Source organism: Anser brachyrhynchus (genome assembly GCF_964034855.1).
Source record: "Anser brachyrhynchus genome assembly, chromosome: 1".
Taxonomy (NCBI): domain Eukaryota; kingdom Metazoa; phylum Chordata; class Aves; order Anseriformes; family Anatidae; genus Anser; species Anser brachyrhynchus.
In genome coordinates, this window is record NC_137694.1 from 39612270 (window position 1) to 39626688 (window position 14419).

General features: G+C 38.2%; 1 protein-coding gene across 4 annotated transcripts in view; it reads left to right on the forward strand.

Annotated features, from left to right (window-relative positions):
* The window catches only part of TRHDE (thyrotropin releasing hormone degrading enzyme), a 208250-nt gene that overhangs the window by 27471 nt on the left and 166360 nt on the right, over positions 1-14419 (forward strand). For all 4 annotated transcript variants that reach the window (XM_080576967.1, XM_080576968.1, XM_080576969.1 and 1 more), the window contains exon 3: positions 12240-12366. In XM_080576967.1, the coding sequence (XP_080433093.1) occupies positions 12240-12366 (127 nt within the window). The remainder of the gene's footprint in view (positions 1-12239; positions 12367-14419) is intronic.

Below are 14419 nucleotides of genomic sequence, written 5' to 3' on the forward strand. Positions count from 1 at the left end.
TTATGGATTTTGCTTTTACTGGCCAAATGGTGTGTCTCTGCTCTGACAAGTTTCTAGCCTGAAGGAACTCTCATTGTTAAAATGGTTGCTGCTGTTATTGATGTAACCTGTTTTTTGTTTTGTTAGGTATTTTATACTAGTCAGAGCACAAAATCTCCCATGTGCATCTTTTTTCTCACTCTTAAGGGTTAGGTACAGGTTTTGAAAAAGTATTATGTGCTTATGTCAGCATAGTGCAAAGATTTGTCGATGATGCACTGAGTTTCCTCAGTGCCAACAAGTTTCAAAGGGTTAAAGGGTGCAGCACCTTACAATACTGTTTAGCTTGCAATCTGTTTACCTTGCAAACAGTTTTTCCATTAAGTTTTAAGCTCAGGAGATACTTTCCCGTGTTTCTTTTGCTTTTTTGCCATTATAAGGCATGCATTGAGTAAATGTGTTTTCCTAGTGCTATGCTTTGCCATGTTCCCTTTATCACAAATTATCATTATTTTTCTTAATACTGATCAGAATTTAGTGCAAAAATATCATGAGTGTGGCAGAATTTATCTCCGCCAGACTTCACATTGTGGTTTTGCTGAATTAATAGAAAGCATGAAAGTACTGACATGCCTTTGCCATAATCTTCTTTGTATTGTCATGGACAGCCTGTCTCTATTCTCCACTTTTTTTTTTTTTGTATGCTCTGGACAAGTGGATTGTGATACTTAGTGGCTATTTTGTAGGGGACCATGTAAATGAAAACTCTTAAAGTATTTTATTTTAAATGAATAAGAAAATATCCTTTCCCCTTAAAGCTAAATAGTTTCAGAATGGTTGCCACTTAAAAGATGTTATTATGGGTGTGGGATGGTTACTCCTGGACATGACTGAACCTAGGGAACTTCAGTTTTCAAAATGTCTTCTAAAGTTGAGGAGTTTCAGGGATCCCAGTCTACAGCTTGGGATATAGTTCAGGTCTGTTTTTTTTTTATTTTTTTTATTTTTTTATTTTTTTAAGCTGTGTGTTAAAATAGGATTTTTTATTTATTTTAATGGAAAAGGTGCTATTTTCTAGAAAAAGTGTTTTAAGAACAGTAATTTTATGTTTTATGATGAAAAAATGATTCATCATTTGAGGGCAGTGAAGACATTCAAATTTTGTGTCCATTTCTTTTTTCAGATTTACTTATTGATATAAAATCTATCATTCTCCATCCTTCATTTTTAAAATGGAGATAACAGTAGTACATTTTCTGTGTGTTTTGCCTGTCTCTTTTTAGACAGAAAGCTCTGAGGGTAACAGTCAACCCTTGTTCCTATTTATGTAACTGGCTTAGCACTGTGGAGCCTTGTTATCATGTTGATGGCCTCTAGACAGTGCTAAAATATAAATCAGCAGTTATAACAGTTGCAGATTGTCATTTCACATGGAATTGCTCTAAGGTAACATCTGTGTGCTTGTAACAGAGCAGTCAGTAGCCAGGTGAATCTGGTCTTGCCGCATAGCTTGTCAAATGTTGTAGGTCACTTGTTAGCACTTTCTTTAAACTTGTGGTCTTCTATAACTCTTTTTTTTTTTTTTATTTTTATATATATATCCAAGGTTAGATAAAATATTATTTATGAATGATGTGTGAAGCAAATGCTTCGAGTATAAGATAACCAATGAATGAATTTTTTTTAAATGCCAATACCATCCCAGTCAAACCAAAAGAACATGGAAACTGGTGTAAAACTTTGAGATATGTCTATTGCAGAAGGTTTTTCTTGGAAGATGAAGCTGTTCTCCCATCATCTTGCCACAGTGTTGTGATACAGAATTTTTATGTGTGATGGGTAAATAATGTAAGTCTTTGTGCTTTGTTCTTAAAGCTATGCTGATTTTTCACCTTCTACAAAAAAACTGGAAGGAGCTTTAACTACTGTGAATCTCAACAGTTTAGACACTGAATTCCCCGCTACTGTGATTTTTTTCCTCCTGACTTGAAGTTCTGTAGTGACTCGAATTTATCTCCATCCAGTCTGGCATGGACCCCTCTTCCCTCTGCAAATGCTTTCTCTTGCTGGCTCTGGCACTGACTGGACAAGGGTGGCCAGGTGGAGAAGCTGGGCTGCCTAGATACTGCCTGTTTGGTTGGTGTAGTTAGTCTGCTCACCTGGCTGAAAGCTGACTGTGTGAGGAAATGAGCCCTAGTGCTGATGTATGGGAAGAGTTGAGGTTGAATGACTGTGTAGTGGTGGGATCGTGGCAGCCTTAGTTAGCATAACTGGCTCTGCAATGGCACCTGTAATTACATTTGTTACACGTTAGTTGTTAACACATTCACTGTCTGTCCCCGAGCCATTTCAACAATACAACACAGATCTTTGAGTGCTCTAAATTAGTCTAATGGCGCTGTGGTCAGTGACATAGTATTTTATTTTATGCCAGCTGAGCATTGGTTGGATTTATATGCCAGTGCAGCTCATTAACTTTCCAAAGTATTTTATGATCTCTTCTCAAGTTAGAAATTGTAGCATGTCTGCAGGACAGTTTTGTCTCCTGGGGGAATATATTGTTGCACTTTTGGCTTAAGCAGTCAGCAAACACTTGGATTTGTTCTGTTCAGATGAGAAATTGATGAGGCAACTAGATACTTCTCCCATACAGTCATGCTTATTTGGAAAGAAGATGCACAAAACTCTTTTTACTCTGAAAATATTTAACAATTTCTTTGTTTAATCTTCCTCATTTTCTCTCTGTCAGATGGACTCCAGAAGCTTCTTTGATTTCTTTCTCCTTCGGGTTCATTTGTGCTCAAAGCCTCTTTCCCCTTGTCCTGCAAAAATATTCAGGTACCTCTGTGTTTGCATTTAATTTCTGGAGAAAGCTCTTTCCTGGTAGAAGTCCATCCGTGACTATTTCTTTCATATAAATTTTACTTTTAATGGCGGCTTTCTGTTATTTTAACTGGCTTATTAAACCAGTTAAAGCTGTCTTTAATGAGGATGTGAAGGTGATGTTTGTTTACATTTAAAAAAAAAAAAAAAGTTGTTTCCAACCTCCAGCAAAAGAACGTTTCCTTAGAAAGTATCAGGTCACTCAACTCTCATGGCAAAAAGAAAACAAAACAAAAAGCCATAAAGCTAATAAAATATTTGTGGTTATAACTATATCCAAAAAGGCTCAGTGCTGTGTGTGACTGCTCTGAGTTTGGAGGAAAGTCTTCTCCTTACAAAGATGAGCTGTCCCTTTGGTATTCAGTAAGCACATTTCATTGCTGTATAGTCTCTTCTGGGTATTGTCCATGATGAATAATGAATAGGAAATTGAAACGAAGCATTTTTTTTGTCATTTTTTCCCATTATAGAGTTTAACTATGTTCACTACAGCAGATTTGATATTTCACTCCAGCTATCTCTCATTCTTTCCTTCACTCATCAGTATATCCTTTCTCAGTTGTAATGTTTATTGTATTTGAACACACAAAATATGCGGAGCTATGCACTCAGGTGAAACAATTCATACCGTTTCTTAGCGGAACTTGGCTTGGAGCTTGTTTGCTTGTGTAGAGAAGATAATGTCAAAATGGTAAGTCTTTTGAATTTATCAGATTTGAAAACTCACTTGAGATGCAATGTCAGAATTGCAGAAGTGACCCAGTGAGTTGGCAGGCAAAACTGCTGCATCCATCTGTCTTCTCTATTAAATGTGTAAATGTGAACATTTATCTCTGTAACAATAATAAAAACAATACCTGAAGTACAGTCGGTGAGCAAATTAAACACAAAAGTGATCTCAATTTATAAGGTAATTAAGTCTTTGAAGTACAGAGGAACCGCGTGTGCTTTGCAGCTTTCACTTGCTGCAGAAGTATTGCAGATCTTCAAATAAAGAGCATAAGACTATTTCCCCCCCTTTATACAATTTGTGAGCTGCTGCTCTGTTGAAATGTTAGGGCCTGCTGAAACATCCAAGTGCATGTTTAAGGTTAAAGACATCCTTAAAATTTAACGTATGCATAAGTTCCTTCCTGAACTGAGATTATTAAATCACTGTGAGTCAGACCCCAGATGTAGCAGTGCTGGGCTGAGCCTCTGGGTATAGCCACACAAAGGACTGGAGCGAGTTTGTAGGGGCCTCCCAAGAAGCTGTGCTTCATGTGTAGTCTGCTGGCTTTGAGGAAGGGATTAAAGAACGAACGTTATTCCCAGGGTGGTATTGCTGACACCAGTTGATGTGCAGAAACATCTGTTTGTAACAGGAAAGCACTTTGAGCTGCTTGAGACACCTGACAGAGTTACTTTTAATTCTGCTTCAAGTTGGTGGGAAGGGAAACTGTCCTTAATTGTGAAGTGGGTTCCTGTGTTGATACCATTTTACCTAATCCATATTTGTCTGAGAAAACAATGATTTAAGGTTGTCATCTGACCTTTGCTCAATTTCCATACCCTCATTTGCTCTCAGACTGTTCAAACTTCAATACATCTAGGAAAATGTACAAAAGGATAGAAAAATCAGAGAAGGCATACACAGTAGCAAAGTAAGTAGATGCTATCCTTGGAACATCAGCCACATTCACTTAGAAAAATGCTGCAATGGTGCCAACTTAAAAGAAAGAGAGGTACATTCAGGTCTTTGGCAGTCCCATAGCCCTATGTAAAGTGCTGTAGGCAAAGGCTCTGCATGGGGTTACCTTAGAAAGTTTTTTTTGTAGTCGCGTCTGTGGAAATATCCATGGTAGCGGATGGTTTAAACTGGGGGATGGGCTTATAGATGCTTCTTCTGCCCTTGTCAGCATCCAAGCTGGCCTTATTGTACCTGATGCTGTGCCAGAGATAAAAAGCAGTGGCCACTTCTGAGTAAATGCTATGTCAGGATGCTTACAAGCAGCAAAGAGATATTGGCATGTGTGATATAAGATCCAGCCAGTGCGCCTGCTTCTCATGGTCTGAACGATCAGTAGCTGTGACCAGAGAATTGGCATTTAAAGTATGCCCCCTCCCCGTGCATTGCCTAACAGGGACTTCTCAAGTGACCTGAAAACACAGACTGTAGAAAGGGCAGCTGCTGGTGGTGAAGGTTGCCTTGGAGAAAGTGTCCCTAGCCCAGGGCTGGAGCTGGTCATGCCTTGTCTCCTCTGGAAACCTGATTTAAAACCCCTGTAGTTAAAAGTCATTCCCTTGAGTTCAACAGGTGTCGTGTTAGGTCATTACAGCCCAGTGAGCCATCTGTTCTCACAAGCCTTCCCTTGCTAACAGAGGTGCTTTTATTCCCTCGGAGCAGTATTTCTCTTCCAGTGAGCTGTAACTCCCCCAGGGCATCAGTGAAGGCAGTGGTGGCAGTTGGAGTGGTTTTAAGTCATGGAAAAGATGGATAAAATTTTAAAGAAAATATGACTCGCAGAATTAATTCAGGGTGTGTAGATCTTGAAAACTGAATCTGGTATCTGTTGGAGTAAACTAATATATGGCATTATCGTGATCAGCAAATTTATAGCTGATGTTGTGGCAGAGATAAAGCAGTGGTCATCGCTGTCTAAATTCTTTGTCAGGTTGCTTACGAGCAGCAGAGAGCTATTTTCCTCACGGCACAATTTCCTCACTGTTGCAATAAATAAAAGAATAAAAATATGTCTAGATATCAAACAAGGTGTCACTCTCCTAAGAAGGTAATTCCACTGCAAGACTGAAGGTTTTTCAAAGGGAATGCACAAGCTGAAAAAGAAGGTGACATATAGATGAATGCCTTCAAGAGTAGGCTTTAAATGTACAAGTGGATATTTAATTCTAAAGTAATAGGTGGGTTGTAGTGTGTGGCACACTTCAGGCCTGCAAGCCTTTTGCTTGTAACATCCTGGTTTCTGCCGAGTCATGAGTTTTCTTAATTCCCCCGGGAAGCAAATGGGCAGGCTTGGGGAACTTCTAACCAGGTTGTTTGTGTCTTTCCCTAGTGCCAGAGGGAAAACACCTAGGTTCTTTCCAGTCTTCCTTCATCTTTGGTGAATTCCTACAGAGGGAGGAGGTTGGACAACAGTCCCTTTTGCAATTAAATGTCTATAAACAATAATAGATTTTGACTTTTTCTGTAGCCAGAATGTTGAATGTATTCCATATTCCTCCTACCTGCAAAGCAAAGCAGAACTGAAGAAAGCCTTCCGTTTGACCCAAAATATTTCACAGAATGGAAAACAATGACTGTATTTTTTTTTCTTACCATTCTTCATCCCTTTCATCCTTTTATTTCTTCACATACTTGAATTTTAATGCAAAACAAACCAAAAAAACAGTTGCATTTTTAAAATGTCAAAATAGAACAGTTCTACTTCTAAACTCCTTCCTGAGTTTATTATGAACTGATATCACTAGTCCTTGGTACATTGGAAACATTTTTTTGTGCACATATTCACCAGAAGTAAGGATATTCATCGCTATTTACAGTTTGTATTTGTCAGAATTCACCCATTGTACCTTGTATATGGTTATTAATTCACATTTTTTTTTGAAATTTTATGAAATAATAAGACAAGAACAAGTCTTTTTTAAACGTTAACTTTCTTTTTGATGAATAATTTTTACCTGCATCAGAGAGGAGGATTTTTCTCATACACAGCAGTTAATAACCTAGCTTTGGTTCGATGTGATTTGTTCTAAATCTCTTACTTATTTCTTAGCATATATCACAACTGTCCCTCGCTATGGGAAACAGCTCTCATTTTGCAATCACATTTATCTGTTTTGGTGACCTGGCATTACAGATATTTTTAAATTACTTTGACATATGTTATGTATCAAATGCTGAAATATTAAAAGATACTACAGAAGCTGTTGCTATATATACAAAATCATTTTGAAAGTGCAGTTTTTTACAGCAAATACTTTTGACTGAAAACAGAGGAGACCACTGATCACTTATGACAGGTACGTGGAATTTACCATACAAGTTTCAGGAACATTTTATGATTTAGCTGATAATGCTGCCAAAGTCATTCTAAGAACCTGGATTAGGTTACTAATATTCCTTAATTAGTCTTCAAGGATGATTTTTCCATGATGGTATCTGATTGTGGTTGTTGTATTGCCATCATTTAAAGTTCTGCTGAAAATAGCTCAGGGTTTCTTGGAAGGAAACAAGGGGAAATAATGCTGTTTTGCTCATGTTAGAAAGGAATGAGAAAATACGCAGTGCAGCAATTTCATTTGGGAACTCTAACTTCTTGCTCTGCTGTTTACAAAAGTGAAAATGATTTCTGGCAAAGTGTGTCGTGTCTCCTGCATCCATGGCTGCACTGTATAAGAACAGCAGCGCATTATAAATGCTGAAGGGAAGGTCTGGGCTGTAGGGCTGAAGATGCAGATCTAGCTCTTCAGTCTGGTCATAGGAAGTATGTTCCATTCAAGAGATTTACGAGGGGGTGATTTTTTTTTTTTCTTAAGTCAGAAATTCTGTTGAAAGATTGTTAATGATTGCAAATAGAGATGGAAAGAAGGAAAAAAAAAATCACACCTCAAAATTTACAGAGTTGTTTCACCATGTGAACTTTGGTTTGTCCACATATTTATAGGTATTACGAAAATATCATTACTACAATGATCACACACAAAATTTTTCCTATATTTGCCTCATTTAGACACGAGGAACAATGTGACATCAGGACAGCACCACTGAATAACAAATATGTCTGTTGTCTCAACAGCCCCTGCCTCATCTATCGCAATATTTGGGAGGAGGTTGGTGCAGGCTGTCAGGTGGCTGTGAGGCTGTGCCATCTTCGGGCTCCCTCCCTTCCTCTGCCACCAGAGCTGCTATGAGATGCTGAGTGAATTACATAAACTGACACAGTCTCATTTAGTTACTAATCGTGTGTTACTAATTTTCTTAATACCCAAACTAAGACACCTGTGACCAGACTCAAAGCTGTGTAAAGTGTTCACCGCTGCAGTAAGATGTAATGGGAACAGTGTTTTCAATGTGTGCTATAAAGATATTAATTATACTTGACACTGAGAAGTGTCAAAATAAGCACCCAGAATTTGTCTTCCTTTGTTCTCCATTTTCTTAGATGAAAATATTAATATCACCTAATCTTGCAAAGCCTGTGGAAAAGAGCTTCACTTATATTTGCAAGGCAGTAGCATACTCTCAGGTTACTGTATAAAAAGGGTAATAAAGGGAAATCAAATAACTGTCCATTTTTGAAAGAAGCAAAAGTCATGCAATAAAAGACAGCATTTGATTATGTAATCAAGGACTGCACCCAAATGCAGGTATGCAAGAGGAAATGGTTTGTGTGGGTTGTCTTGATGATGAACATTTTTAAACTTCCAAGTCCTTAACTTTGCAGCTGCAGCATTCTAAATGTGTTTTGTAGTTATCAATGGCATAAAGAATTATTCCTAACATCGCCTGCATAACTCCAAGCCCCAGAGATCCATGAGTACTGATCTTGAAATGCTGTGTAGACATTCATTGTGGGTACATGGCTACAAATAAACAGCTAATTGTACTGATTTTGGTGGAAGACAAGATCATGAACCAAAACTGAGTACATTTAGTGTAGGCATCTAACTTTTATCAAAGTCATAGCTGGAAGTAGTCTTCTAAACGGAGGGTCTAAGTTTCTACTATAGATTAGGGAGATAAACAGGTGCCTTTGAAGCTTTCAAGACGAAGCTTTGCTGGTTTAGTTTTGGTGACCACCCTTACTGTGAAAGTGTCTTTGTCTGCAAGCCTTCCAGGGCACCTTTCTCTCTCTACTCACAGAGTGAAGCTCAAGTTGTAAAATACACCAGACTTTCCCTTCATATCAAGTCTGATACGGCATTCTGATTTACATGTGTAAGAATGTGTGCGACATCTGGTTAAGGGAGCACAAATACAAAAGAGAGCTGAAGAAATCAGAAAACAATGTTATTTCAAAGTGAATATCGATACTGTGAGCCCTTTCTTTGTGAGTGGTCCATATACACTTGTGCCATTGCAGTAGGTGATGAATTATGCAGATAAGCTAGAATCCTCTTTATCTTGCATAGCAGAACACGTACTACTTTTATTTATATTTAGGTCTGACCCTGCAGAAAATTATCTGTTTGTTTTCTTATTTAAATTAATGTAAAATCAAATTCTCCAGTGTAGTGATCAAACAGCCTGTGGGGAAAGTATGTAATAATTATGCACTGTTGTTCAGTCCAACATATTTAGTTACAAAGTAATGCAGCTTATCTGCCTTCTGAAATGAAAGCAGTAAACAAGTGGAAAAAAAAAAAGTATGCTAAACACAGATCTTGTGTCTTAATCTTCATTCTGGTTTATCTGCTGAAGCTCCTTGTTAGAGCAGTATCTGAACACTTTACAGTCTTTATTGCTTAACGCTGAGCATGTTTGTATAAGCTAAGGAAATAACACATTCCCTATTTTATGGACTTAGAGGTAAAACAGTGATGGCCAAGATGAGCCTATACCTATTAAGGAACATTGGCATATAGAAATTAGGGGCTTTGATGTCAAGCTTATATGTACCTGCCCTCAGACTGAGATCTGGACCAAGCTCCTCATATTGTGAATGAGGGAGACACCTTTGAAAGCATCACCTGAAACAGCCAGCCGGGTGATCAGAGCCACAGGTAGCCCCATGCAGCAGCCCTCTGCTCACCCAGAGGGAATTTTCTTTGAGTGAGTCCAAGGTTTCTTCATACGTTTTATGTTCAGTGGATGTTGGGTGGAAGGCAGAAACAGACCCAGCTCCCAGGAGGCTGTCTTCTGGTGTGAGTGCCACCACCACCTAGTTACCATTTACTCCTTTATTTCCCTTCACAACCTTTCTGGACAGAATTTTGATTTCTTTTCTTAACAGTGGGAATCATTAGATATGACAGGTGAAGACTAAACCTGTATACAACCACTTTTGTTCAGAAAAGCCTATAAAGAAGTATTTATAGTATTTTATTGGGACATGTAATTTTGAATTCCTTAAGAAAGTGGGAGAAGCTAAAGTTCAGTCTTCCATAGCTTGGGGCACATGAATAACTATCATGTGAAGTAGCCAAAGAAGATTTGTTGTAGAAGAGAGTGTCAGCATCAGCTGCATTTTGTGTAGAGCCATCCTGTCATCTGAAAGTGGCTGGCATGCTTTGGGAATGCCTCTTGCCTCAAAGCTTAAAAGACCTGGGCAACAGCACAGATAATTTCTGAGCTGTGTTCCAGCTTAGGAGTGTTAAGCAATACAGCCTTGTTGGTCTGGAGCTGTTCTAAGCAGGCAGAGATGCACTTCATGGGGAAAAAAAATAGAACTATATTCAACATTAGGCAGGTATCAAATGAAAATTTGTATCATTGCAGTTTTTGAGCTTTGATACCTGGGTGCCATCTTAAACACCTTTAAATGCCTTTTCTGCATTTGCCAAAAGGCACACGTTGAGCCTTGATTTTTCTTTTACGTACTTTTTTTATTTTCTTCTCTTCTGTTGTCCTAATCCTTATAATGGACACATTTGGCCACTGTCAAATTGAATGATTTTTTGCATACCTGGTTGGCTGACTCTTCTTTTTCTAATATGCTGATACAGTCAACTGTGCCAGTAAAGCAATTATGCAAAATTGTGTATAAAGGTTTAATGATACACGACAGTGTTCATCACAAATTTAATTGTGATTCTTACCATCATTTCATAAACTAAAGGTTTCAAGAAGTTTGAATTAGGAAGTTTGTAGTTAATCCCTATTTTATTAAAAAATTATGCGTAGTTTAGCTGATAGGGAATGTTTAATATACATGCCACTGTTAACTTTGGAAGGAAGCAATAAATGGATATAGTGACTTTGAGGTGTTTAGATAATGTTTTATATGCTTTCAGGTGGTGATTATGAGAAGTCTGCTTTATTACATGTCTCATTAGGTTACACTGTGTTATCCATTTTGCCTTACAATCATAACTGTGTATGGCTGATTGTGTACTGGATCTGTAATATGACACAAAGGTATAAATATAAAGATGGACACAGTTAGTAGCAAAGCAGAGCAACGTGTCTGAATGACCATAAAAACAGATAGTGGTTTAAAACAGAATTGACAGGTGCAGTGCATTGATATTTGATATCTGGTTTCCACTTAGGTAACTGAACTGGTTCAGGAAATGAGCAGTAAAGCAATATTTGGTAATGCTCTCACTGAAGCTGAAAATCCCATAATTTTTTTTTTTTTTTTGGTTCAGAACAGGGCATGTAGAAACCTTTCCAAACTGAAATTTCCACTTCATGTTTGCATTGATATTTTCTGTTTTCTGCCCTGGTGCTTTCCGTGGAACCCTGAGTGGGATTAAATCCTACCACAGGAAGCATTAGGTCATTATGAACGGCAGGGAGAGACCTTCTGCCACAGCCACCAGTGACAAAGCACACGCTTCATCCATCACTGGCTGCGGCCATTAGGCTGCATGTGAAGAGGGAGTATGGAAAGTGGCCCCCCTTTCTATGCCTTTCTTGGTTAACAGTTGTCATAAGCTGTATGTCATCTCTATATAGGACAGGGAATAACAAATAACCTTGTGGTGCCTTGCGCTACGTTTTTCATCTGAACAGGAGCTGGTCAGCTTGATGCTCCATGCAGGCAGATGTGTGCGCAATTCTATACCGAACACAGCAGCCCATGACTTGTATAAACAGCTTTAACTTACTGCTTGCTGAAAACAGGCCTGAAGCAGTCATGGAGGTTTGGGGAATGTTAATTGTTTGTGTATGAGAATGAGCTTATAAATGGTTGTTTTGCAGCGTTTTGTAGCTTGTTGAGGGTAACTGTGTCACTGCCAGAGAAAAGAAAGGAGAACGATCGTTTTTTTTCTTCACAGTCTACTAATACTTTCAGGGTTCGATGTAATGTGCCTTTAACAAACCGTGAACTTCCTCCTACTGAGCCACTGCATCTTGCCTACATTCAGTGTAGGCAGAGAACCATTATACTAATCCACCCTACCATCATATCTCTAGCAAACACATGTAAGCGTTTTCTTTGAATATTTATTTTGATGCAAACAGTGTTAATTCTTTTATTCGGCAACACAAACAAGCAGGAGATTGTGACTTCTCAACTTTTTAACCTTAATTGTCTAAGTTCCATTTTTCAGCCACAGCATGTTTTGACAAGCTGATGACAGCTACATCTCGCTGTAGGGGAATAACCCTGCCACCTCACAACGACCTTAGAGTAGTTCACCTCTGCAGGTAGCAGAACTTTAATATGTAGACACTGAAATGATCAGTCTATCGCTTTGTTTTTTAACAGGTACGATTGTATGCAAGGCCTGATGCAATCCGAAGAGGATCAGGGGACTATGCTCTAAATATTACAAGAAGACTAATTGAATTTTATGAAGATTATTTTAAAGTGCCCTATTCCCTGCCAAAATTAGGTAAGATTTCCCCTAGAACATGAAGTTCAGTTGGAGCTTGGGACACTGTCAGCTTTTTTAAAGGAGATTTAAGACTGGAATTTACTAGGTTTCAAGGTAAGGAATGTCTGGGTTAATTTGGAAGGATCAATAAGTAAGGAGTTTTTCTCTTTTCCCTGGAGAGGAAGGGAAGCCAATTTGTCCCCTCTCCTGTCTTGCACTAAAAGGAGCAGAAAGCATACAGCACTTGGGTATGTTAGGCAGTGGAACACTAGGAAGAGAATGTGGCAACTGTAACTACTGTTTAGTTTCTTCTTCATCCTTTCTTTTTTTTTTAAATATATATATATTTTGTCCTCCCTTTCGTTAGAAAGTCACTGGGAGACATTTGGTCTGTAATATTTATAACTTGAGGCCTTAGCCTTAGGTGGGGAACAGAATTGGAAATATTTGTAGAAATGGGAGCCTCTAACAGCATAAGGCAGTATTTGTTATGCTAGTTCATGTTGTTTATTAATGATGGCTAACATATGCTTAATTGTATTGTTGCTTACTGAAAGAACTGCTGTGAACTTGTTTTGCTGCCCAAGTGACTTAAATGTTGAAGCTGTCAATTTCTATTATTTTTGAAATAGTTTCCTCTCCTCCTCCCTTTCACCACAGTCATTTGTTCTCCTATATGCTTGAATATTTTACACCATATTATTACACCCTCCCTCCTTAGGGGCATGTTTGATCAAGATCCAGAAAAGTCTATTGCTCAGCAGCGGGAAGAAAGCTTGTATTTGATCAGAAGTGTTACAGTTGGAACAACAGGTGATCCTCCCAGGAACTCAGGGTCTATTTCATTAAAACCCTTGCCTGCTGAGTAGCATTATTAGTCTTACAACTAACGGTGTAGGAGATAGATAAAGTAATTGATGTTGCTAGATGAGGGTGTCGCATGAATTTTTTATTAGAATGTTGTGGTATTTGTTTCTTGTTCTCTTTAAATGATGGGTTACAGGCCGTGTTCGCTTGGAGGTATATGCAGATGGGTTTATTAAACATGGCACGTGCATCAGATTTCCTGTGTATCTTTCATACCTGGCTTCAGGTATGGAAGTTACTCACACTGGAAGTTACAGACTTACTGGTGCCAAAAATTTAAAAGGCAAAAATAATCAAAAACTTTCCTCTGAATAAAAAGAACAGTGGGACTCCGATCGTTACTTCAGGTATTTTACTGTGGATGCCAGGTAACAGCAGGCACTAGTGGCTGTATCTGTTTCAGAATATCTTTCACAATTACAACATATGGCCTTTCAACTCAACATACTTTATGGGTTATCATTATGCTGTGGCATATCTTTTTAAAACATCTCATTGGAAGTGAGTATGTTCTAGTTTGGATGTCCTTGTACCAGATTAGGAGGAATAGTCACAAGTAAAGATGTATTTTTTCATCAAGTGTTTATAGCAAAATTGTGTTAATATGAAGCACTGGTTGAAAACTTGAGTTATCCTGTAGTGATACTACAGGAAATATTTGGAAAGATTGTTACACGATAATAAAGTTAAATTTATTAAATGTAAATATAATAAGTAAAATTTCAACGCTCTCTGTGATGTATTTTTGAAAAATTTCTTTGAATATGACATAGGTACCTTTGTTTCCGGTTCAACAGAACACTAAGATCACCAAGTTTAAGCATATGCTAGTGCCTTTAACCTGAAGGAGTGCTGATTTATTTTATTTTTTTACTGGGAAATGGAAGGTTAGGGCCAATAGTCTGGGAGGTGAGGGAGTGTGCATGGTGAAAATGTGTTGATACAGAAAACATGCCTGTGCTTTCTGAAGCAAAAAACCTTGGGAGTGTCAGCTGGTGCACTTCTATCATCATTGCAAAGCATTGTGTACTTCATTAAGGCTTTTGTGTACAGGGTTGTCCATTTGAACTCTGTGTATAGTGGGCATAGTTGAGGACAGTTAGGCTTCAGAGGTGTTGCTATATCAAAAGGACCTGTGTTCATTTGTTCACGTATCACTGAGATCCCTTTCCACAGACCCTTGGTATTGTTCATCATCTGACAC